This window comes from Phoxinus phoxinus, assembly GCF_949152265.1.
Source record: "Phoxinus phoxinus genome assembly, chromosome: 14".
Classification (NCBI taxonomy): Eukaryota; Metazoa; Chordata; class Actinopteri; order Cypriniformes; family Leuciscidae; genus Phoxinus; species Phoxinus phoxinus.
The window spans coordinates 21,459,628-21,486,736 of NC_136889.1; the positions used below are offsets into that span (position 1 = coordinate 21,459,628).

Consider the following 27,109-nt stretch of genomic DNA (forward strand, 5'->3'; position numbering starts at 1 on the left):
AGTGTTAAACGAATAAAGATTTATTACCATTCTAAATCATACAGACATGATCAAAACAGAATTGCCAGAAAAGTCATGTCTTAGGGATATGTCTTTAATGATGGACAAAAATATATGCATTTATCTTCAAAAAGACTAGGAACGCATGCAAAACAAGCACTATTGATTTTTAAAACACAGAGGTCCATGCATCTGTAATGTTTCAGAGTTTCCCATGCTAATCTCCAATATCACTGGCTATAAATTAAACCTCCATATAAGTTTGACAAGATCAGGCACTTTATGCATAAAGCATTACAGACATGCATTAAAAAAGAGTTTGGGTTTTAATGTCATGACAGGACAGTGTTTGGATTGTCAGAAAAAAGATTTTCTTGGACATGCATACAGTAAGTGTCTGTGCTGTGCATACAGACTATTTTTGGTAAGTAGGATTGGTCTCTTTTCATGCAATTACGGTACATTGAATGGGGACCGGAGCTTTCAAGCTTCAAAACGGATTCACGAGCACCATAAAAATAGTCCATATGACTTGGGCACTATACTCCAGGTCTTCTCAAACCAAACAATAACTTTGTGTGAGGAACAGGCTGAAATCTATTCAATGATAATCTACAGTGGTCTGTTAAGCATTTGTGATCAGATCATTTAGTCACGGATTCAGATGAACCCGAGAACCAGACCAGTTCATTTGAACGAATCAATTGAAGCAGATTGAGTGAAAGGATTCATTCGCTGATCATATTCGCACATGTCAAATGTTTCAAAGAAATAAAATTAGTCTTTTTGAAGCCTGACCGCACCAGTCCTCATTCACTTCCATTACTGAAAAGAGTTAAACATTTAAACTTTATGTTCCACAGAAGAATGATATAAAGTTAGGAACATCATGAGGGTGAGAACATTTTTGGGTGAACTATGCTTTAAGCATAGAGAAGTCATTTGGTGATATTGCTTACTCTGGATAACTTGTGCACCCCTTTTAACAGCAATATAAAAGTATCCTAACTTTCATCATAACACTGTCCAGAACTATAAATGATGGCATATTTGTATGTAAAATGTAATAAAAAAATGTAAAATGTAATAAAAAGAAACATCTTCAGTGTCATCAGTTGGAGAGCATGAATGTAAGTGCAGTTTTCCACTCATTTGGGCTTTCAGAAGCTCACCAATAACCAACCAACTGTGTTCTGGTGTGGGTCTGAACTTGAGGCTTAAAATCATCTGAAGAAAGGCATTTAATCATTTCAAAGCAATCCTCCATTCATCAAATCACTAGGTGACAATCCCTGTGGCTCGGGCAATAATGCGTTTTGATTGGTTGCTGTTGGGGTTAAAGAGAGTAGTCTGTATATAACGCCGTGATGTCATTTCCTGGTTACCAGATAAAGGGCTGTATAAAGTACTCTCAGGGAGAAGAAGAGTGGTGTGGCGTGGGTGTTTCTTTGTGCTTCCAAGATTTTCAGAATTACATGCCTTATCTTTGTTTGATACTATTAAAAGCTGCTTGTTCATTCCCGTTTTTTGTGGGTATTTTTGGCCTTGGCTGTCTCCTCCTTCCCAAAGGAATTTCCAGCTGAAATAAGAGTGATTACATTACATCTCTCTCCTCTAAGCATCCAGTAGAGTGTGCCAGCGGCAGACCTGTTGGTTTCCGCTCTCCTTCATGTCCTGCCAGTGAAGAAGTTCCTCCTCACCGCTGCTGTTTTGGCCCAGAGCCACCCAGCCAATCATCTCCTTGCGTTTCATATTCCGCCGATTGTAAATGGAGACCATTAATGTGACGTCGGACAGTTGGAACAGCGCCACCTGGAAGACAAACGTCTCCTTGAAGACCGGATTCGGCTGACTGCGACGGATGGATGTCTTACAGCGGGATATCTCCTGTCCCATAGAGTTCAACAGAGTGAGCTTACCAAACGTATCTGAAAAAGAAAGACAGGTCGCTAAATCTCTACTGAATGAATAAAAAATAAAAAAATAAAAATCTACATCAACCTTTGTGTGATTTATTTCATCTAAACAGTTTTGAGCCCCAATGATCTAAATTTTTGTTATTAGATAGCAATGATCTGTAAATTGTGTTATTTTGGACATTAAAAGCTTTGGGCCCTATCTTGCACCCAGCGCAATTGACTTTGTACACCGATGCATGTATCATTCCTATTTTGTACCCGCGCACAGCGGACTTTTCCCTCCACAGGCGGTTCAGCGAAAAGAGGAGGCGTGTTTCGGCGCAAACGTCACCTGGTGCTATTTTGCAGTTTGAGAAAACAATTCTGCCACTGACCAGGAAAAACCAAGTCTAAAGACAGTGGCGCGTTGCGCGTAGTCATATGCTATTTTAAGGGCGCATGATGCTTAGATAGCCATTATGTAGCGTGTTAACAACGCGCATACACTTTGACTTTGATTCTCTAAACAGACGCAGCAGTTTTAATTTTTGCAAATCATACATTATTACAAGGAAACATTAACACGCGAGGGAAATCATTGTTGTGTCCGTGAAGATGTGAAAAAAAAACAGGCATAGGCCTAAATCTAGCTTACACATTTACCCAAATTATTATACGCCTGTTTAACCAAAGCTTATTTGGGTAGGTTTCTCCCATCCCCATATAATGTCACTTCTCTGTCTTTTACGGTCTCCTCGGCTGTGAACCGCTCCTGGCGTGCGCCTGGCAACTCCGCCGTTATAATAGCAATCCGCCATGGAACAAACGCGCCTGCTATTAAAGGAAATGTGAGAAGACGCTCTGATTGGTTTATTTCACGTTACACCCAAACCACACCTATGAATAATGAAGCTACTTCAGACCAACCCATTTTAGATTTGCGTCGAGAGCAAGAGTAATTTATCCCGCTGGTATAATAGCAACAGCGCCTGAGATCCGCCCACAAAGTTACTTGCGTTTCGCATTTGATACTTGCGTTTCAGATCGTTAAAATAGGGCCCATTATGTCTATTTATGTTTATGTAATTATGGGATTTTTTAAATTAATTAATTAGTAATTAATTTATACTACCATTCAAAAGTTTGGGACCATAAGTAAGGTGAAAGGTATTAACACTTTTATTCAGCAAGGACACAATAAATTGAGTCAAAAGTGACATTTATGTTACAAATTTTATTTTTTACTTTCTATTCATCATATGTTCCTGAAATCACAGTTTCCACAAAAATATTAAGCAGCACAACTGTTTTTAAACATAGATAATAATAAGTAATGTTACTTGAGCATATTAGAATGATTTCTGAAGGATCATGCAGTGTTGGGAGTCACGCATCACGAGCACGTAATCAGATTACTTTTTTCAAGTAACTAATAAAGTAATGCATTACTTTTAAATTATATCTGAGTTACATTTTTAAATAAGTAACACAAGTTTTCCCATTTATAGAATGACACCTCTTCTGTCCCCAAATCGGGATTAGGTGCAGAGGCGTTGTGTGGCTCAAGGCCAACTCACACCGCACAGACAAACACCAATAAACACGTTTGTTGCGTTGTGTCAGATCAGTGTGTTACTACCCCTGTTGGCGCTTGTTTTCAACTGACTGACCATGTTCATTCACTGTTTGTTGGTGTCTGTTGGGGCAGTGTGAACATGACAGTTATTTTTCATACAATTTTAAATCCAACTGCCAACTTGTTAGTTGGCGTTTGTCTGTTTGGTGTGAATTGGCCTTTAGGATGATCACTAACACAAAACTGTGACTCAGCATGATAACAGAGAACAGTATGTGTCTGTCTGTGTATGTTTGTGTGATTTTCTCCAGTGGTAACTCATGCGAGAGGTATGTGAAAAGATCTGGGGCTCTGTGATCGATTAAATGTCATGTAACTCCATTCACCCAGGAGCATCATTGCGAGATGTGACCGTAATAGATTAAGATTCATACAAACAGCCTGATGTTTGACCCACAACACGTGTGAGGATGACGCATTCAAAATGTGCATGTACAAATGTGTGTTCTAGCAGCTCGTTCGTTTAGAAAGGATTTATTGCAGTACATTTACTCTGAATCAATACCAGGCGGCTTTACAAAAGGTTATTTGCCCAAGAGTCACTCCTGATGGTCTAATGATGCCTGTGAATGTGTTTCTGAGCCTGTTAGTGTGAGTGGGACGGTGTGTTTACCTGGAGGTCTGTTGAGTGCGAAGTTTCGGAAGTGGCTGCCTTTAATGATCTCCACAGACAGGCGTCCTGTGGTGGCGTTATACCATAAACCCAGCAGTAGTTCTGGATTTCCACCGTGAGACACAGACTGACTGGAGGAAGCACTGTCACTCTGTGCGCTGACAGACGCCTGGGAGTCTATTGTCTGCGGGGAGGGAGATGGAGAGATGCCAATGTGACCTAATTCGTTGGTATTTCTATGTAAAGTGTAGTTAAACATAGTTTTTTCAACACATGAAGACACTGTAAAATCGTGCAAGTATCCTCTCCAGAGACTTTTGGCCACTAACGTACAACCCCATTTCGAGAAAAGTTAGGACATTTGGTAAGATGCAATAAAATCAAGTATCTGTGATTTGTTCATTCTCTTTAACCTTTATTTAACTGACAAAGGTACAAAGAAAAGATTTTCAATGTTTTTCACTGACCGTGTTAATTGTATTTTGATTTTAATTTTGATGGCTGCAACACACTCCAAAAAGTTGGGACAGAGGCATGTTTAGCACTGTCTCACATCACCTTTCCTTTTAATTACACTTTTAAATCATGTGGGAGTTGAGGATACTAATTGTTGCAGTTTTGCAAGTGATTTTTTTGTTGTTGCCCCATCTCGCCTGATGCAAGGTCTGTGTATGTCTGATTCGTATTCATGATAGGCCGTACATTTTCAATTAGAGACAGATTTGGACTGCAGGTGTAGAGTGTCTATGAAACCACTCTGTTTAGGCATATGCAGAATGAGGCCTGGCATTGTCTTGCTTCCCAGGAAAGATGTCATCTTGATGGCAGTGTATGTCTCTGTACAATCCCAACATCCACCTCCACATCCATGGTACCTTCACACGTATGAAAAAGTCCCCCATGCCGTTTGCACTGATGAACCCCATACCATGACAGATGTTTGATTTTGCACCTGCTGCTAATGAAAGTCTGGATGGTCCCTTTCATCTTTAGGACTGAGAACTCAATGTTTGTTTTCCCCAAAAACAAGATGAAATGTGGACAACTGCACACATTTCCACTGTGTTTTTTGGATAATCAGATGAGCTCAGGGCCAGAGAACTCGATGGCATCTTTACATAAAATTGATGTATAGCTTTCTCCTTGAAATATAAATACTTTGCAATCTTGAATTGTTTGAGAATTCTCTTCTGAAATTTGCTTGCAAAGACTGAGGTGCTCCTTTTATACCCAATCACGATAACCTCACCTATTCCCAGTCCACCTGCTTATTGTCGACAGTTTAACTTGGATAGTCTGTAATCTTTTCACTTTTATTTTTCCTGTCACAACTTTTAATGGAATGTGTTCCAGCCATCTAAAAAAAAAAAAAAAAAAAAAAAAAATATATATATATATATACAAATTACAATTAATTTGGCCATAGTTTGCTTCAGGAAATACTGTCAGAGTACACTGTTATATTGACAACATGACTAAGCATTTTGACTATTTTGTTCGTGAACAATGACACAAGGATTTGATATGTTCATTGATGTTCATTGAATACTTTTGAGAGATGAACTAATGATTTTGAGAAAGTTACAGGCTTTTGCAGGTAATCCATTGTGTGGTGCTATTTGCATGAATTATTTTAAGAAATGTACCAACTGGTTTGCAAATTTACCAAATGTTGCAAATGTGGTTTGAGAAATATTAATGTACCAAAGCAACTATACATTTTGGATGGATGGATGGATGGACTGATTGACAGATTAACGGACTGATTGATTGACTTGACTGACTGACTTGACGATCGATCGATAGATAGATAGATAGATTTTTTTGTACGGTTGACCTAACATTTCATATAAATATATATATAAAAAAATACAAATACTATCTGTGACACATATAAAACATACATATAATAATAATAATAATAATAAAATAATACATATAAAATTGTGGTGGGGCAAAAACTAAACTACTGGCCCAACCACACCAGTTTTAAAAAAGAGAACACTATCATAGCAATATACACACCTTGAGATTACAGCGTGGCTCCAGCAGCAGCGTGATCTCGAACCTGCCAGTGTGTTGCAGCCTGCTCAGTCTGTACATAGCCTCTCCCATCATCCTCTCCCTGTTCATCTTCCCCAGCGCGTACAGCCGGAACCGCAGCGCAGAGGAACCCAAATCCCCTGGCTCTAGATGCGTAAACCGGAAAGTCTCCTCGAACCTGGGCAAGGAGCCTTTCTGCACGGCCGTCTTGTGCCTCTGCCGTTTCCCAGGTAACAGCACCACGTGCACCTGCCAGGAGTCCATGCCACTCCGAGCCTTGTCTGGGATGCCTTGGGCCAATATCACGGTGACCAGGAGTCTGTGGGTTTCAGCCCGGTAGTCCAGGGCAATTATGAGGTCGCCACATATTGAGATGTGTCCACGAGGAGAAGAGCTCAAAGGGTGCGACGGAGATTGTTCATGCTGTTAGAGTGGAAAAACACACAAACATACTTAATGCATATAATATAAACACACGCACGCACGCACACACACGCGCACACACACACAGACAATCTCCCATTTTCTTACACCTCTCTTAACTAAATGAGAAAGATTTTACTGTGAAAACCTAATACATGCACACGAGGTGTTTCCATTAGCAATGGCTATGAGAGCTATAGAGCAGACGACTCATGAATATTCATTAGAATTTAGGTCTCATAACTCTGAAGATCGCTGTGGAAAAAGATTTTAGAGGATCTAATTATAAATGGAAAAGTTAAAACATAGACATTAAATCGTGTATAAATCTAAATCTCTTATATTTCAAATGTTTAAAAGTTTTGGGCTGGTAGGATTTTTTTTGTTTTTGAAAGAAGTCTCATGCTCTCCAAGGCTACATTTATTTGATAAAAAATACAGTAAAAAACATAATATTGTGAAATATTATTACAATTTAAAATAACTTTTTTTTCTCTATTTCAATATATTTAATTCCGTAATGTAATTTATTCCTGTCAGGGTAAAGCTGCATTTTCAGCATCATTACTCCAGTCTTCAGTGTCACATGATCCTTCAGAAATCATTCTAATATGATGATTTGCTGCTCAAGAAACATTTATTATTATTATCAATGTTGAAAACAGTTGTGCTGCTTAATATTTTTTTTTGTGGAAACCGTGATGCATTTTTTCAGGATTCTTTGATAAATAGAAAGTAAAAAAACAAAAACAGCATTTATTTAAAATAGAAATCTTTGAAACAAAAACAAATGTCTCTTTTGATCAATTTAATGGATCCTTGCTTAATAAAAGTATTAATTACTTAAAAAAAACATTGTACTGTATGTAGGAAGTATAAAAAGTATAAGCACACACACCTCAGGGCTCCATGTAGGGAAACTCTCCGTAGCCCCACTGTTGTCATAGCCTTGGTTGTCAACTGCCAGGCTCCTTTGTGGGGTTTGCCGCCCCATGCTGCCCGAGCGACTGCCCTCATACCTGGGTAGATCCTCCAGACCGTCCCCTGTGTCCTGGGAGCCCACAGAAATCTGCTCCGCCATCAGAGAGAGGGGGTCTGTGGGGGTTTGGCCCTCAGGAAGAGGGCTCTGCGATAAGGGGTCTCTCGGCTCAGACCCAAAGCGTCGCCTGGATGAGAGGGGATCTTGAAAACTCTGCACACTGTTTCTCTCAGCTTCTACATGGAGAGGGAGAAAGAACGAGACATAATTATTTCATATGCCTAAACTAATGTGTTGTCTAACACTTTATAATAAGGTCCCATTAGTTACTGTTAGTGAATGCATTAAAGGGATAGTTCACCTAAAAATATAAATGTTGTCATCATTTACTCACCCTCATGTTGTTCCAAATCTAGGGATGCTTGTTTCTGCCACAGAATAAAAACTAAAAGTCAATTCTGACTTTTTTTTCTCGCAATTGCGAGTTATAAAGTCAGAATTACGTGTTATAAAAGTCGCAGTTACGTGTTTTATCCCCCCTCAGAATCTGACGTTATAACTTGCAATTGTGACTTTATATCACACAATTTGAATTCTGACATTACTACTCGCAATTGCAAAAGGTCAGAATTGTGAGATGTAAACTCAGTTGTGAAAAAATGTCATAATTTTTACATTTATTTATTCCGTGGCGGAAACAAGCTTCCGTACAAACCTAGTAGCCATTGACTGCCATAGTTATTTTTTCCATACTATGGATTATGGAAGTCAATGGCTACTACTAACATTCTTCAAAAAATATCTTCTTTTGTGTTCAACAGAGAAAGAAACGACATGAGGGGGAGTAAATTATGACAGAATTTTCACGTTTGGGTGAACTATCCCTTTAAATAACATTATCTAAAAATGAGCAATACATATGCTACAGTATTTATTAATCTTCGTTAACAATAATTAATAAAAATACAACTGTTCATTGTTAGTTAATTAAAGCTCGGGTCCATTAAACTATATTAACATGTATAATGTATTAGTAAATGTTGAAATTAATATGAATCACAATTACTTTAGAAGTATTTTTAATTGTTAGTTCTTCTCAACTAATGTAACGAATGGAACCTTATAGCAAAGCGTGTCACGATGGATGGCTAAATAGAAAAGGAGATACTCAGAACGTCTTTTAATCTGATAATAAACACAATGAACAGAAGAAACACAACCACATCCACACTGGTGTTAAACATGGGAGTCTAAACAATCCAGGACAAAGACCTGACAGGAAGCGAGGGCTTAAGTACAAGGGCAAACAAAGGAGCTAACGAGATAATGAGGGACAGGTGAATAGGATGAATCAATGAAACACATAGGAGAACTGGGTCAAAGGAAAACAGCCAAACAGGAACTGAACAAAACAGAACATAACCCTGACAAAGTCTTACCGAAAATTGTATTGTTAAATCTCAGATGTTTCCCCTAAAATTCATAGTCATAAATAAAAATACAAATAATGTAGGTAGTCCAGATAATTTAGTCGTAGAAGAACTTATGCAAGACTTTTGATTGCAGACTCTTTAGTTTTAGATGAATGGTTAGATGAATTAAAGACCATTCTCAACGATGTCTCAGATTTACTAAGACACCAAAGGAAGTTCCCATTTCTGAAGTCAGGAGACTCAGGAGATTTATAAGAAGCAAAAGTCTCCATTTAATCTCATTCCTGTTTGCGAAAGAACTGAGATATTGATGAGACCTCATTTGTACATTTTAATTCCACTGGGTAAGTCCAATAAATGGAAGGCTATATTTAGCAGTAACAATTTAGCAGTAGACTTTTGATAGAGAGCTAATGACACACACACACACACACACACACACACACACACACACGTTTAGCAAATGAAATTTTATTGACACTCTGACAGTCATCATAATTGCAGGACAAGCTCATTTGACCAATCAGACTCCCCGGAGCAGATCATAATGATAGTAATTTACGGCTTTAAGTGCTTGTCCTACGTGACTCTGAATTTCACTGAATGGAATCTGTTTCAGGGAACAAACTGTTCTACTCCACAGCAGCGAACAATTAACTGCAGACAGGTCTAGTCGCTTTGTTACCATGCCAACCGGAAAGACGCTTTTCCATAGCAACTGATTCTGTGATGACCGTTCCGAGGAATAAAGCTCCATACAGCAAGAATTCGATAGACACAAACAGCCGACTAGAAGCTGTTTTAGTTGTGATACGTCACATTATAACGTACAGTCAGTCAGAGGTTAGAGATGTTGACTGAGCATTAACAGTGATGTGACAAGAGTCACATTTATAAATATCGGCGTTTGGGTTTGTATCAGCTTCTGAAACATAGGTTAGCTTTATTCCACAAACCACTGGTCAACACAGTGACACTATACATTTCTGTTCAATTGGAAAAATAATTTTGGTTTACCACACTGTTACTTTAGTATTATTTATACACAATTATAATATATATTAATATTTTGAATTAGCTTTTATTTGTATATTTTCAGTTTTCATTTGAATTTTAGTTCAAGCAAAACTTTACACTTGGCATAATGCAGTCAGGCAAGTACCATTCCCCTGGCAACCGCCAAACCCAGACTCGTCCATCGGATTGCCAGACAGAGAAGCGTGATTCGTCACTCCAGAGAACACGTGTCCACTGCTCTGGAGGCGACGTGCTTTACACCACTGCATCCCACGCTTTGCATTGGACTTGGGGATGTAAGGCATGGATGCAGCTGCTCGGCCATGGAAACTCATTCCGTGAAACTCTCTACGCACTGTTCTTGAGCTCATCTGAAGGCCACACGAAGTTTGCAGGTCTGTAGCTATTGACTGCAGAAAGTTGGAGACTTCTTCACACTGTGCGCCTCAGCATGCGCTGACCCGCTCTGTGATTTTATGTGGCCTGCCACTTCATGGCTGAGTTGCTGTTGTTCCCAAATGCTTCCACTTTGTTATAATACCACTAACAGTTGACCGTGGAATATTTAATAGTGAGGAAATTTCACGAATGCACCTATTGCACAGGTGGCAACCTATCACGGTGCCACGCTTGAATTCACTGAGCTCCTGAGAGCGACCTATTCTTTTAGAAATGTTAGTAGAAGCGTCAGCATGGCTAGGTGCTTGATTTGATTCAACTGTGGCCATGGTAGTGATTGAAACATCTGATTTCAATTATTTGGAGTGTCCCAATACTTTTGGCAATATAGTATATTATGATCGAACCCTAACTTTCAGTGAAGATTCATGATGGACCAATTGGATTATATTATAACCCAGTGATTGGCGCTTGTGGCTATATTTATATGAGTAAACAAGAGAATGTAGGTACGTACCTTCACAGTCAGACAGCTCTGTGCTTCCTTCTTCCTGGTCAGACAGCAGACGTTTAAATTTGTGATGTGGCCCTGGTGCGCTCTGGGTGCTGAGCTCCGTGACCCCTGAACGGAAGCTTTGTGAGCGGGAAACGGAGATCTCAAAGTGCTTTGCTAACTCATCATCGCTGTCTGATAAACTGGAAATCTCATCATCATCGCCATAACTATTCACTGCAAAAACACATGGACGGGGACAGAAGAACAAACAAAGAAACAAAAAAGGGACCAAAATTAAACAAAGATCAATGCAGAGAAAACTTATGACCTTCCAGCTTAGCTACAGGCTGAATTTGCAGCCATAATTCCAAGATAATTCTATGTGAATGCTAGGGTGTGCTGTGTCATTACTGTGCTAGGTGGATTCTATGGCTGGGCTAGGAAAGTTTCATTTCTTCTGCTGAACGCAAAGGAAGATAATGAAGAATGTCGGTAACCAAACAGTTGATTAGACCCCCATTGACTTCCATAGTAGGAAATAAATACTATGGAAGTCAATGGGGTCCATCAACTGTTTGGTTACCGACACTCTTCAAAACATCTTATTTTGTGTTCAGCAGAGGAAAGACATGCATACAGCTTTGAAACGAGGGTGAGGAAAATTATGACAGAATTTTCATTTTGAAGGGAACTATTCCTTTAAGCTTAACTGTTACAGTATATTGTATTGTTATAATTTTTATTGTGATTTTTTAAAAATATTTTCTCCAACAGCCCAATAATACATACAGGACTAGAATGGTGCATAAAACAAATCCATAAGGAAAAAAAAACTGTAAATAATAAAATCAACTCCATAGCAGATTCCAAGTGATCAAGGGCTTAGTTGATTTGATTATTTACAGTTTTTTTAAGCCTTAGGGCGTTCAATTTAAACACATTACAAGGGCTCTGCCAGTAGTGGGCACTCGTCCAAAGTAAGCAATGACGTACATCTGAGTGAACGAGTCGGAAGGAAGTTAGTGAGGACAGGGCATACAAAATTAGACTTAAACACAGCCCAGGTTGTTGCTAAGTAGCCTAAATCAAAAGAGTTCATCCTTAAGACATTCTGATCCCTAGAAATGGCTCCAGTCCCTTGTTCAATGCAAGTCTATGGTTTGTTTGTTTTTTGGTTTGATTGCTTAACCGAAAGTAAACCTCTTCTAAGCACAATCTTTAACCACCACCACCAAATTTTGGGGTCGTTTTGATGAGTCTCTTATGCTCACCAAGGGTGAAAAATTACTGTACAAAAATACAGTAAAACAGTAATAATGTGAAATATTATAATATAAAATAACTGTTTTTTTGTTTTAATGTTTTTCAAAATATAATTTATTCCTGTGATCAAAGCTGAATTTTCAGCATCATTACTCCAGTCTTCAGTGTCACATGATCCTTCAGAGATCAGTCTAATATGCTGATTCGCTGCTCAACACATTTATTATTATTATACAGTTATGCTGCTTAATATTTTTGTGTAAACTTTTTCAGAATTATTTGATGAATAGAAAATTCCAAAGAACATCATTTATTTAAACAGAATATTTTGTTACATTAAAATTAATTTTACAGTCCCTTTTGATCAATTTAATGCATCCTTACTGAATAAAAGTGTTAAATTTCTTTCCAAAATCAATAACGTGATCCCAAAATTTTGAATGGTAGTGAAAAAAAGCTAAAAACTTTACTTTATACTGATACAGGAAACTTTGACCACAATAACTATTTTTCTATTCCATTCTATTCTACTCCATTGAAAATTGAAATTGAATTGAGTGTGTAGACAAGCACGTCTACCATATGCACCTAATCACACGAGAGTGGCTAATTAGTGTCTTCGAGTCTCTTTTTTTCCTCTCTCTCACCCATTATAGTTCCACATCCATTCATTTCACTGCATTTCGCCACATCACTCACTCACACACACACAACAAATTAGGCCAAGGAGCAGCACAGCGGGTTGCCATGGTAACCGGCTCCTCACGCTGAAGTGTTTTCCTTAATGTACATTCCGTACAACATAAATTATACCTTCTGTATCTGTGTGCTTCCAAACAGAAGAGCTCGAAAATAACTGCTGCAAAGAGCCCCTCGAAACAAACGTCCTTGTAGATTTCAAACGACAGGCTTTTCATATGGAACTATATAAATACCTTTCTGATTCAGTAAAACATGTACTAAACTGCCACATTTCAGTGATTAATGTTAATAAATACATTTGTAACATTTTTAAATAAAGTGAGTGTATTGTGAACAATCTGAATTAACAATAAAGAACATAATATATTTGAATTTAAAAGCATTTAATATTTCTTCCAAAAAAAGAAAGAAAAGGTTTTCGGTTTGCAATTTAAAAGTGGATATTGGTGAAGCAAAACCATGTGTACAGATTTTAAAAAAAAAACAAATATGATGCTGCTACTTCATCTACAGTACATTAGCATCAGACTGTCCACCAGTTTATTATAACCGCTAGGACACATTTCTCAACACTTAGGTCACTTTTACAAAACTCTTCACACAGTGAGCACATCAGCCTATGAACTAAAACAATGATTTAACATTGCTTTGGCACAAATGCATTCAATTACATGACATCTTTCAAATGACATGATGCATTTCTCACTTAGACACAAACACCACCAAACTCTATACACCTACAGGCCAATTTGCACATGTTTATATGCTCTTTTCAAAATTGTTAAACTTGAGTTCAAAACCTAACATAACACAATTGAATAGGACAGAAATTTGCTACATTTCTACAGTAATACCTAACTGAAATATATTATGAATCTAAAAAATTAAATACTATTAAAACAATTAGATGTAGCTGAAAACCACAGATGTTAGTCTTTCAGGTGTAGGCTATAACCATCTAATACAATATTTTTGTACTGTAATGTAAACATAGACTATGTAACACAGTATACTGCAGTTCTTTTTTTTTTTTTTACAAATTCTTTTTTGCACACTTTTATGAGTTAAAAAGTTAGTTTGTTGGGTGAAACCTTTGCTAATGTTATGGCAGAATTAAAGAGTTGATTTAAGACATGTATGAAGTTTTTTGGTAGTCAAAATCAAGTTTTAGTGAATTTCGAATGTGAAATGAACTGCTGTGCCGAGCTGATAGTTAGTTAGGAGAACAGTTTGAAGAAATAGTGACCTAAGTATTGAGAAATGTGTCATAGCGATTGTTAAAAAAAATAAAAATAACATGGCATCTACTGTAAATGTACCGGTTTTCTTGATAGGTGACAGACACGTCCACATCTTGCTTTAATTTTTTATTTCCAAATCTTTCCAACTCAGCCCCATTTACATATTTCTATCCGACCCCTTAAAGACAAATGAAATGACTTTCCTACATTTACTGGTTAACTTTTTTTTTTAAACCAGTAAATGTAGTAAATAATGCAGTAAATAAACCAGTAAAAAAAAAAAAAAATTTTCATAATGTTCAAGATGAACCAGTGGTGTTTCTGTATAGATTAGACTATAATTAAATATTTGTGTGCGTGTGTGTGTGGGAGTGAACATGGCATGTGTATTTGATATGTGTGTGTACAGTGTATTCATGTGTAAATATAATGACTCTGTTTGTTTTGAGAGGGTGTTCTCAGTTTACTGACTATATTAACTATCCAGAAAGATCACACACACACACACACACACACACACACACACACACACGTTAAAATGAGTGTCCGTGTATATAGTGTCTTTCTAAGGAACAGAATTTCACAGAAATTTTTGCAAACAATCACAATTCAGTATGAAGAATCTAAATACTAGTAATACAGCTAAAGCTAAACCCATAACTGATATATTATGAAAAAAATATGACGAAATATGCTAAATGTTATATAACAGAGAATTGGAGCCCTGGCTGATTTCCGATCAATTATATTTGTATAGTACAGTTTCACGAAAGGACACTTAAAAGCAGCTTTACAGAAAATCAACTTATTTTGCAACGTGGAAGTACGCTGTTTATACGCTATATAAAAATGATGTGCGCTAATAAATCATTGATAATAATCCATAAAATAAATGTCAATTTTGATTTCATGGTGACTTTACCACTAGACGTACACTGTAAAAAATATATAAACAAAAAGTTGATACAACATGTTTTTACATTGCTTTAACTCATCAAAATAAGTTAAGCAGTTTTCAACTTTTTATGTTATACAAGATTCAACCCATTATAAAGTCATTTAATGTAATTTAAGTAGCAATGACTTAAACATCTAAGTTGATTGTACTTTAAAAAATTAAGGCAACAACATTTTTTTCAGTGTAAATAACTAGAAGAATAACAAAGCGCAGTAAACAGTAAAACCACTGTTTTTACGATGATACATTTGAATAATAAATGATAAAAACCAATTTGCAATATCAAGCAGTATAACAAACTGGTTTTGTTCGTTAAAACAAATTGGCCACATCCACTCTAATGTTAAAAATAATGGATTGAGCAAGCCAAATGTTACTGTAGCAAGGAGGAAAAACTCATTTAAAACCCCCAAAATAACACTAAAATTATCAAGAGGTAACAAAGACAGTGGTAACAACAACTTATCCAGTAAGCATGTCACCCATTTGTGACAAGAACAGAACCACAAGTGATGTCTAAACTAAAACGGACAGCAGACTCAAGAAAAAAATGGAGCAAGACGACGGACCAATCCACTGGAACACCTGTTAACCCACATCTTACCAGCATCAGAGCAGCGGGACGCCTGCAGACTCCTGCTCTCCAGCTCATCCGTCTGTTCGCTGATGGGAGTCAGACGTCCCATAGAGGGGGCATACTCAAACCTGTCGCCCTGACCTCGCAACACCAGCGTTTCCTGTGGATCCATGGAGGAAACATCCACTCCAGATCCATGAACAAGCCTCAAGTTCTGCTCCACTTCTGAACTCTCATCTTCCACTGAGACCTCAGGGTCAACAGCTTGGTTTTGGCCGACGCGGCGGAAGCCATTGGAGAAAGCGTCTGAGATCTGAGCGAGCCATGAGGAGAACCCTGGGATACCCGCCTGAGGAACGTCTGCCATTCCATCAGATTTCAAAGTGTTTTCCACAATGATCTGAACGCTTTCGACAACAGCTCAAAAGTAGGCCTATTTTCAGATGCACAGAAGACCCAGTGAATTCCCTCATGTTGTTACTGTTTTAAAAACAACATCAATACAAAACATATTCACTTTAAGAACTGTTTACTTCTATAGTGCAACTAACAATCACCATTTGCGTATGCACAGCAGACAGATATCAAATGGACAATTTCATTAAAAGTTAACTGCATTCAGCTACCTGATGAAAACCTTTTTAAATAATATTGTTTAAACGGTTTTAAATGGTATTACAATTCTGGAAGAAACCAATAATCCAAACTTTTTTTTAAATGGCCGATAACCAATAATTGGGTGATTTTAAAACTCTCTTTAGACTATTTTGTCTAAATAATAATAATAATAATAAAAAGAAAAACTAAAAATCTTTTATTTTAAATTATTACGCCATCACAACATTATAATGTACAGTTTCAAAAATGGATTTTCATTTTGAGATTTGCCAAAGATTGCATTTAACAGTGTTAAAAAAAGATTAACCGTAACACTGTACATTACAGTAAAGTCTCATTAGTTAACATTATTTAATGCATTAACTAGCATTAATTAACATTAACAATGAGCAATACATTTGTTACATTATTTATCAATCTTTATTAATGTTAGTTAATTAAGATACAAATGTTTATTTTAAATAAGTATATTAAATAATATTAACAGATACAACATACTATTATAGTAATATATTAGATTTAGTACATGTTGAAATAAACATAACTAAGTTTAATAAATGCTTTAGAAGTATTTTTAATTTTTAGCTCATTTTAACTAACGCAGTTAACAGATGAAATCTTATTGTAAAGTGTTACCAGCTTAGCTTTGAGTGAGAGTTAGATGATGGCAAAGGTCATTTAAATGGAAAAAATATGGAAACCTAGCATGCACAGAATATATATATTTTTAAATCTTTTAAATTTGAGCCAATAACTGATATGGTAGAGATATATTGTGCATCCCTACAAACACTTACCAGAATGGCTTCCTCAAAACAAAAAAACAATCAATTACTCCATTTAGTGCTCCTGCACCTCAGCAACTTTCTACTTATAACAAACCTTCAGTGAAACCAGTTCAACGGCACCTGAACGCATTGCGTTTATCTAGACTCGGGACACCTCGCACGACAGACTGACTGAATATTTACTAAGGGAGCTGCTTTTGAAATAGCACGGCAGAACTTCCTCCAACACCCAGCTGATATACTGACCATGACCGTGTGTGTGTGTGTGTGTGTGTGTGTGTGTGTGTGTGTGTGTGTGTGTGAGGGCCAAATGGAACTATAATACACGCATCTATAATATATAAAATATAACAACCGACTAGTGAGGAAATTTTACTGGTCCTCACTAGTTAAAAAGGCTTATAATTCGGCCAAAGCTTGTTTTTATTTAAATCTAGTGAGTTGCACATGTTTCTTTGATGGGTAGGTTTGGGGGTAAGGCATGGGTTGGGTTAGACCATAATATCATTAACCTCATATACAATCAATGGAAGTCAATGTAATGTCCTCACTAATATAGTTAAACAAATATGTGTGTGTGTGTGTGTGTGTGTGTGTCCAAAAGGTGCAGAGTTTAATTGTATGTATAACATGTTTTCCAGGAGAAAGGGACAACCCATAGAGCACACAGAGATGTGCGTGGTTCAGTGAATATATTATGCAGATATTATGCTTGTCTACCATTGGTCATCAAACAGACATCCCCACCCCAGATTATTATGGGATAGTTGAAAGTATTTTGCCAATAAAACTTTGTTAAAGTCACCATGAAATTAAAATTGAAATATTTATAAAGAATATTTTTACTGTGCACACCATTATTATATTTTTAAATCATGTGCCCTGATAATCTTTAATCAAAATAACCTCCTCTCCCTCTGGCAGCGACTCTTCTCTTCTCTGATGACACGTTTACTGGCGCAAGGGTGGGATAACCTGTCACTCACATGAGATCGACCAATAGCAAACCACAACCATCCCACAATGAGCATTTCACTCAGATATATGTCACGATAGCGAAGAGAAGACGATGGCAACTTCTATTTCATGCTTTGAGTTCACTTTTTACAAAATAGAACGAAGGAGTCCGCAAAAAAGTTTGTCTGAACAACATTACTCACCCAGTCCTTGGTGAATCCCAGCACGGTCTCTTCGTTTGCGCCGGCTGTACTGCTCGAGGCAGGGCAGACCTCCAACACGAGCGAAACAAAGCTTCTTATTGATGAAGAGGAAGAGTATGGCCAGCAAGACGACAAAGATGCCCACAGCTGACAGGAAGCCCACCGCCTCAGGAGTGACTGGTGACACAGATACACTGATCAGAATTATATTTTCTATCCCCTAAACCAAACCTTATGCATTTAAAAATGCATTTTCGTGTGTGTGTGTGTGTGTGTGTGTGTGTGTCTATACGGTGTTAAATGCAAATAATTGTGATTAATCATAATCAATCGATTTGACAGCACTAGATCTACTCCTTGTGTTTTTGGTTGTTTTCATAACCGTGTAATGATTCCTACTCTCCTGCATCTTTAAAGTGCCACTGGCCATGTTAAATAATGTTTTCCCCTCAAATTATGATTAATAAAACTGATTTAAAGATAAATAAAATGATATAATAACATAAAATATAGACATTTTCAAAGTGTTCTAAAAGCACAGAGGCTAGATGAGATTTCCCTTTTACTTAAAAGGGGTTATACAAGTATTACATCCGCTAGGAGCAAAACTTAATAAAGAAAAGAAAAGGCTTCAAGCAAGCCATCAGACCAAAAGGACCAAGGAAAACACCATAAATTAGAAGATAAATTGGTAACACTTTACAATAAGGATCATTAGTTAACTACTGTAATTAACATGAACTAGGAATTAACAATACTTCTTCAGCATTGCCATTTACTCATCTTAGTTAATATTAATTTCAACATTTACTAGCATTATTAAAATCAAAGGTTGCATTTGTTAACATTAGATAATGCTCTGTGAACTAACATGAACAAACAATAAACAGCTGTATTTTTTATTAACTAACATTAACAAAGATTAATAAATACTGTAAATGTATTGCTCATGTTAGTTTATACATGAACTAATGTTAACTAATGAACCGTATTGTAAAGTGTAACCGATACATTTATTGTAAATCACAGAAGGAAATAACAATAAGATTCGTTAAAAGGACCCACGGCACAAACAAAATAATTAGTTAAATAAATACAGTGGTACTCTTCGTCAGAGAGACCCAAGGCCCAAAATAACAAACAAAATCAATCTAATAAAATTAAACAGCAATGTAAATAACATATCAAAAATAATTACAATCAACCTTACCCAACACTTAGCAAAATCATAGAATAAATGAATTTCAAACAAAAGGGCAGGTCTCTCCTACATAACCACCACATTATAAATTAAACAAATGACCAACAGAAACACCTTTAAAACCTTTTTGATTCTTCTGTTGTTGTTTTTCCAGATTTTTATGTAAAGAGAAGAGCTGACGGACTCATTGTAAATTATTACAACACTGTCCAAATTGTTCAGCATTGTACATCATAGATTTCATTGGTCATTGCTCAATGTTTTTCAGGGAATTTGTTGACTACTGTAGGACTTATCTCTGCTTGGAGGAGACAGAGAGAAACCGTGGCCTCATATTCGGCAAAGGTGCTTTGAAGTGAACACTTCAAGTGTAAAATGGACCATTAAGTTGCATGAGTGAATATTTCACTGAGTCTGAGGGCAGGGTCTCCTGAGTGTGTGCTGACTGAAAGGCTGAAGCTGAACACTATTATACTAAACCAACTATTATACTGATCCATCTAATCTGCACCTACACACACACACACACAACCAGCCAGCCGGTCACACAGTCACAGTTGTCGCTGCAAAGAACACAACAACCACTCACACAGACGAGTGTGAAAAAACAGAAGCAGATTGGAACATCGTCATAAAAACAAGAAAGAGAGAGAAACAAAAACATTTCCACTCACTTTCATTATAGAAAAGAGCAGCATGAACACTCTTCATAATATCATCTTTCGTGTTTTTACAGGAGAATAGTCGGTTATACAGGTTTGGAACCACATAAGGGTGAATAAATTAATTCTGGTCATTTTTGGGTGAACTGTCTCTTTTAAGACTCAAGTGAGATAGTATATGCGCTTCTGCATTCTGCTGTGAATTTCATCTCCACACACTTGACCATGCTCTCTGCACTCTTCTACATGTGCAGGCAAGAACACACTGACCTTGTGAGCACATTCACACACACCCACACGGACCTCTGTGCTGCATGAGCAGGATGGTTTCCTTGGAAACAGCTCAAGCATTCTGCGAGGAGTGATTTGAGCATGGCTTTGTTCACATAAACACAGACGGTTTCATGTTGCCATGGATTTTCTGTTCCTGGGTGCACAGAGTTCATATGAGCTCTAAATATAATTATTATCCAAGAAATGTGAAATGTTTTTTTTTTTTTTTTGTTTAACTCTGTGAACTGTTAAAATGGAAATCGCCATTAAGTTCTTGTCATACCTGTAAATAGTAAAACATCTCCATCTAGTGGCGATTTTTATGAACTGCATCCTGTAACTGCTTAGACCAGTTATGGTCTTTTAAGCAGTTACAGGATACAGTAAAAAAAATCCACATGTTGAAAGGCTACAAAAATATATATTATTATTTATATTTTTAATTAATAGATTTACAATTAGATAAAGACAATGAAATGCACACACATTCCACATCTAATTTCTGATAAGATGGAAGAAAAATAACATTTTTGAATGTTGTTCTTGACAAAGCCTTTGTTCAAAACGCAGAAAAGTTTGAAAGCTAACATTAAGCGCTTGTCTTTAGTTAATTAATACAGGATGCTGTCTCTCTCCATTTTTTCAGGAAGCTTCCTGTCGGGCTCGAACACCCTTCCTGACAGCTGAAAACTGAAGTGTTCTCTCCCAAAATCTCTCCTCATTATATTCTAAACATGAATCAGGCAAACTATTTTTTTTCTTATAGACCCAAAAATCTAAATTCCCCTAAAGATTAGTTTACCCCGAGTAAAACAAAGTTTGCACATACAGAAAAAAACATCACAACACTTCAGTTCACAGGCCAAGCCTTGATGGTGTCATTACAAACAAAGAGTTCACTTATCTTACCCTTACTGGCTAATTGTTTTCCTTTTTAAAAACACAAAAGCCAACAAAATGTTATTCAATTTATGCTGGGGATAAAGTCTTATCTTACAACATTCTGCTTTTCAAGTAAATGTATTAGTTTAACAGGAAAACAGACACAAATATACTAGATTAAAAAAAAAATCTTAATTGGTATCTTAATCTATATGTAGATAGATATTTGTTATATTATACAACATTCTGCTTTTCAAGTAAATGTATTATTTTTTACAGGAAAACAGACAAATATAGATAGACATTAGACACTATATTTAAAATAAATATATTTAATATAAATATTTGTGTCTGTTTTCCTGTAAAACGAATACATTTAGCAGAATGTTGTAAGATAAGACTTGTTTGCACACACACACACATTATATATATATATATATATATATATATATACAATATTGTATTCAGTGCAAGGATGCATTAAATTGAGCAAAAACTACATTAAAGATATGTTACAATCAATGTTAAAAAATATTTCTATTTCAAAAAAATTGTTTCCGATGAACTTTCTATTCAACAAAAAAATCCTTAAAAACTGTCATAATAATAAGAAATATTTCTTGAGCACCAAATAAACAGATTATCAGCATATAGCAAAGGTTCTTTATTGGTAAAGATGGTTTCATAAAGAACTTTCAACATCCACGTAACCTTTCCATTTCAACTGAACTGAACAAGAACTGCTCACTGAAAGGTTCTGTGGGACACCAAAAATAGTTCTATGGCATCCGCTGAGAAAATCCTGTTTTGAAACCTTAATTTTTTATGATTTCTGATCATGTGACACTGAAGACTGAAGTAATGATGCTGAAAATTCAGCTTTGCCATGATCACAGGAATGTTACATTTTAAAAATATATTAAAACAGTTATTTTACATTGTAATAAGATTCACAATATAACAAATTTTAAATTTTTTCCCCCTGTTATTTTGATCAAATAAATGCAGCTTGGTGAGACTTTTAAAAACATGAAAAATCTTACCAACCCAAGAACAAAAATATTAGATTCTGCAATAATTATTCCACCTGCTAGATCTGTAAACCAATTCCTAAGTAGTACCCATAACAGGGCACAAAGCTCACTCACAAGCATTCATATACAAACAAGTTCCTTTAAAAACTTCCAGAACCTGAATCACAGATGGGTCAGAAAGTAGGTCACTGAGACACTAAGAAGATTCGAAATTCTCACTCATCCACCAGGTCACAGTAGAATATATGTTGGATATTTTATGCTGGAGCAGAATGTATTTTTAAAGATGTGGGAAGGGTCTCTTTAATGTTATCACACTAAAACACACATAATAAAACCCTTAAAAGTCTTTATCTCCACCATTTCTGTCTCCTCCTTCAAAACACACACACACACACACACACACACACACACACACACACACACACACACACACACACCACCTGAGATCATAAAACCACTCTATCTCTCACGTCACGAGGAACCGAACCGCGGGTAAATGAGAATGAATCACTCAATACATAAAGGAGGGTTGGATGAACCTCACACACACCAGCATTTGTTCTGCAGGCCAAATTAAAAGCTGATAACTAAAGGCTTGTGATTATTTCATGAGAAAAAAAGAAAAGATACAATTTCTTAGGTATAGGTGCATGAAAAACATTGATTTGTGTAATTTAAGTGTTTGTATACAAATCAGTTCTAACCTTCAATATTACAGTAATGTACTGACTTTCTGTAGTTTACAGCATTAGTTGAGAATAATTTTTTTGCTTTTGCTTATTTTTTTGAAAATTTGCTGTACTGTTCATAATATTTAATTATTTATCCAAATGAATCTATTCTGAATCAAATCAAAATTGTGAATCAAAATCACATTGTGAAATGTGTGTCATCTATATACCCATTTTTCTTTGACTGTCCAAATAAATGGGGCATTTCCCAGAAATAGTGTAATTTATGTCTTCAAATATTTGTCCAAGAAAACACTCAGCACTATGTGGGGCAAAATATTGTCTAAAATAATTTAAAAAGTAACCGTTCTTAAACATATCGGAATTTAAATTCATTATAAGCTATGGCTTTTAAGCCAAATGTTGAAAGTAAAAGTTGGAATAAAGCAAAAAGTGTAAACATTAAAAAACTTTTGTTTTAACCAATAGATGATGAAACTTATAAATTGTATCAAATTAGCATATAAAACATAAAAATGTACAATTTATGGCAACCTGCCCTCATAAATAATACCCTTTTACTGAAAACACAGTTCAACCTTTCAGTTAAAATCCACCTTCATTATATACACTGCAAATTTCACAAGTATGAAACGGCAAGCAAATCATTGTATTAAACATGACATTATGAAGTTACTCCAGTAATCTTAGTTTTATTTACAACTTTGAAAAATCCTTTTCTACAGTGTAGTTGTTGACTCTTGTGTGGGAATGTATGCAAGTGAGGATTTAATTTATCGTGGGCGCTTGTTTATCCAGAAGCTATTACAACATCATAATGATATGGAAATTTTAGTTTGGTGAGCAGATACTCTTGTGAAATATTCCCCATGTGTGGCCGAGGTCATCCCTTCACAAAACAAACGGCTGCATTTCATTATAGATGCCTTTAATGATTTATTAACTGAACTATCCAGTACTTTGGTCTTGCATTTCCTTTTGGAGATCTAAAACAAAGTTGATTTGGAGCGTGAAGGGCTTTCAGCAAGGCCAAAAATATATATATTTTTATTTATAAAAAATAAAAAAGGTTTATTAATATATAAAGATGGCTGCACTGTATGCCATATGACACTGATATGTGATTCTTCAATTGGAGATATATGACTATGTGAAAATTGTTTATCAATTCAAACTCTGACAGGTTGAGTAACGCCTCATAAACCTACATCTAAACAATAAAAATCTTAAAATGTATTATATTTTTTTAAAGTTCAAGCCATTCAGTTGTTTGAAAAACTAAATTGTTTTCTAAATTCTTGGTGTGGTTGTAATTACAGTAATGAATTGGGGACAGTGATTTGTTAAAAGCAATCCAACCCTCTTAAAAAAAAAGAAAAGAAAAAAAAAGTGAGAAATGTTTTAAGCATCCATTATTATGTGTGCTTTAAAACTAGACTGACTAAAAAACAACATTTTAACCATTAACGTATTAAAAATTAAACAAGCTCAAGAAGCAGGTGAGGAAAGAAACAGCAACACTAGCAAATGCCAGAACATGGATTATATAAAACATATCATGAAACTCTCCACGCGCGTTTATAATCGTCTGAATGACATGTCAGTTGATATTATGTCAAGAAGAGGAGATAAAACCTATTAATAATGATGCTGGGGCAATTCCTCGCTCAGCCTTGCTGCAGCAAAATCAGCCAATGAGCTTCAATAAACAAACTGATATACTGTTTATGACGATATTTGATCAGAAATAAATTCACATCGTTTAAAGCCACGCGATACTTACTATCTGATGCCATGGTCGCGTTGCACTGATCCCGCGGCGTCAATCACCCGCCCTGTCGATCAATATCGTTCGATATATCTTCATAAGTATAAAGCACCAGGGAATCAAAGAGGTTTGGCGAAGACAACCGGTCCGACTGCACGCATCACCCCGTCTGTTCCTAATAAACCTGCTGGCAACGGCGGAGAAGCCCACCGGGACTCACTCATAGGGACTCACTCGCTGCTTCGCGGGCGAGAACGCATACGGGTACGCTGGCATCTGGACGAGAACGCGCTGCGCGCTCGCTGCTCTCTGCGCCAATATCCCTTCAGTCCAGAAAATCCTTCATTCAGGCTCAATTATTTATCAATAATGTCATATTCACTTTTCTACATACATTAATTGGTGTTGCTCCAACTGCAGCGACATGTGGCTATGTATCAGGGGCTATTTCATCTTTTATATGAAAATCACATTAAACCTGTCTTGAAAACTCTCCAGTCAGTCTTTCATAAAATATTACTACATTGTAAGACTATGATAATCCAAACAAATAGAGAAATAATTTCGTATACTGTGCAAAAAAAAAAAATCCTTCCAGTTGCGCCTACTTGTTTACCAAGGAGAGTCAGCTAACAGCACGCCTGAAATAAAATATGAGTCGTCATTTTGTTTGACAAGATGTATTGTTACCAAATGACCCAAAAAAAAAATAAAAAAATAGCAATGAAATACTACATATAAAACATTTTCTTTTAGAACAGTTACAAAAATTACAGACTTATCATGTGATTTATGTAAACATTGTTGTACATTGTTACTGGAGAAAGTAAATAAACTGTGTAGAATGGTAAATAATAGTTAATTACTTGAAATGAAAGAAAATCAACCCAAAGCTAATGCAATTATTCTGTTTAAAAAAATTATTATTTTTTTCTTCCATAAAGCATTATTATTTTACAATCTCCAGGTCAGGAACAGATTAAGCTGGCAACACCATATACTCAAATTTAGCAGTGTGCATAGAGACCCTTACCCTCCATTACTGATGTGTCTCATGTCACCAGCAAGCAGAGAGAAAAAAAGCTTATCTTTATGTGCAATCAGGCACTATGATTCAGATGTATTGAATTAGCCTTAAAAGCTACGGCCTATTAGGTGTGAACTACTGTATATAAATCCTGACTGTGGTGCAGACATAAATTATCAGGCGACTCCACACTTCGGCATGAATGAGAGAGGGAGAGAAATGCTGGGATTGGAAGTGATAAAATATATTGACTTAATCAAGCAGCCGGATGAGTACATCAATAAAACCTTCAGGTTAGAAAGAACTAGACCACATGCATACAAAATAACACACAACTCTGTTTTTCTCTTTCTCTCAGTGTGTGTGAGATATATTATCTGGCACAAACACAACAGAAAGTGGACTGAGGTAAAGAGAAATAAAAAACAGGGAGAGCCAAACAGACATTTTGAATGATCATAAAATCGTAAAAATAATTTAAAACAGTAAAATACTTCACAAAAAAAAAACGAAACATTGTAACAAGCTACTCAATGCGTTAATCTAAAAACAAGAAGTGTTCATATAAAATTGTCCGTTTTTTTCACATTTGTCCCAAACATCAAATGTATTCTGAGGCCAAATATTAAAATACAAAATAAAATGATAAAAAGAGCAGCCTTAAAAACATGGAATATGTTGACTTTTAACCCAAGAACAGCAAGGTTTAAAATCACCAAATGAAAGGAAACTGGAGCTTGAGGCACAAATCACAATAGGTTTCAACACTTGGCGGCCCACCAACCACAGTCCCGATGTTGGTGCTTAACGCTAAGAGGGATCGCTGCTCTTCTCGGGGTTCCAGTTGAATTTTTTCTTCCTTTTTTCTGGGAAATAAAAAAAAACTTCTTGGATTAAACAGACTCCTCTTCCACTCTGTCAACATGACCTAATCCCATCTGTTTGCTTACCTGGTGCCTTCTCTTCTTTCACTGCACTCAAACACCACAGCCGGGTCAACCCCTCACTCTCGTTTCCTAGAATACAGAAGTGGCGATAATCAGTCGATGCAAACAAACCGTAACTAGGTGAGATTATTTGGGTGGGGAGGATTTACCCTGAGTGTTGAATCGTAATTGAGTGCGCGTTTTAAGTGATGGGCTTCGCTTCTTTTTTGACGGGACCTTTTGTGAAAAGTCTGCACCGTCTGCTTGGACCAACTGTGTCTGTCTGTGACGTCTAGACTTGGAGGCCTAACATGGAAATGATGGAAAACGGTGCGTAAACAATCTTATGCTTAGTTACTCATGTAAAATGTTTGTTTATCTTATCGGTTCAGGTTAT

At 36.3% G+C, this 27,109-nt stretch overlaps 2 protein-coding genes across 5 annotated transcripts in view; both read right to left on the reverse strand.

Annotated features, from left to right (window-relative positions):
- On the reverse strand, positions 1 to 25,093 carry syt16 (synaptotagmin XVI). Of its 4 annotated transcripts, none has more exons than XM_079635302.1 (7): positions 24,775 to 25,093; positions 18,245 to 18,421; positions 10,959 to 11,171; positions 7,512 to 7,828; positions 6,173 to 6,613; positions 4,148 to 4,331; positions 1 to 1,928 (listed from the first exon to the last, which is right to left on the reverse strand). In XM_079635302.1, exons 1-7 carry the CDS (start codon positions 24,785 to 24,787, stop codon positions 1,615 to 1,617), a joined length of 1,659 nt encoding a protein of 552 aa, XP_079491428.1. In that variant the 5' UTR covers positions 24,788 to 25,093; the 3' UTR covers positions 1 to 1,614. The 4 variants fall into 4 exon arrangements, with proteins under 4 accessions (XP_079491428.1, XP_079491429.1, XP_079491426.1 ...); XM_079635303.1 differs by lacking the exon at positions 24,775 to 25,093 and adding an exon at positions 20,378 to 20,406; XM_079635300.1 differs by lacking the exons at positions 18,245 to 18,421; positions 24,775 to 25,093 and adding exons at positions 15,706 to 16,111; positions 17,094 to 17,253.
- Positions 25,057 to 27,109, reverse strand: part of snapc1b (small nuclear RNA activating complex, polypeptide 1b) — a 9,481-nt gene continuing 7,428 nt past the window's right edge. The window contains exons 8-10 of the mRNA XM_079635304.1: positions 26,883 to 27,018; positions 26,737 to 26,802; positions 25,057 to 26,652 (exon numbers count right to left, since the gene is read on the reverse strand). Coding sequence (XP_079491430.1) covers positions 26,597 to 26,652; positions 26,737 to 26,802; positions 26,883 to 27,018 — 258 coding nt within the window. The 3' untranslated portion in view covers positions 25,057 to 26,596. The remainder of the gene's footprint in view (positions 26,653 to 26,736; positions 26,803 to 26,882; positions 27,019 to 27,109) is intronic.

What these genes read in the sequence shown, in the direction of transcription:
- syt16 (XM_079635300.1), bottom strand. Translation starts at nt 16,045, where the DNA reads ATGGCAGACGTTCCTCAGGCGGGTATCCCAGGGTTCTCCTCATGGCTC. An exon ending in GTCCCGCTGCTCTGATGCTG is followed by an intron (nt 11,172 to 15,705) that starts GTAAGATGTGGG and finishes GTGTTTTTGCAG; the next exon opens with TGAATAGTTATGGCGATGAT. An exon ending in CGCACTCAACAGACCTCCAG is followed by an intron (nt 1,929 to 4,147) that starts GTAAACACACCG and finishes TTTCTTTTTCAG; the next exon opens with ATACGTTTGGTAAGCTCACT.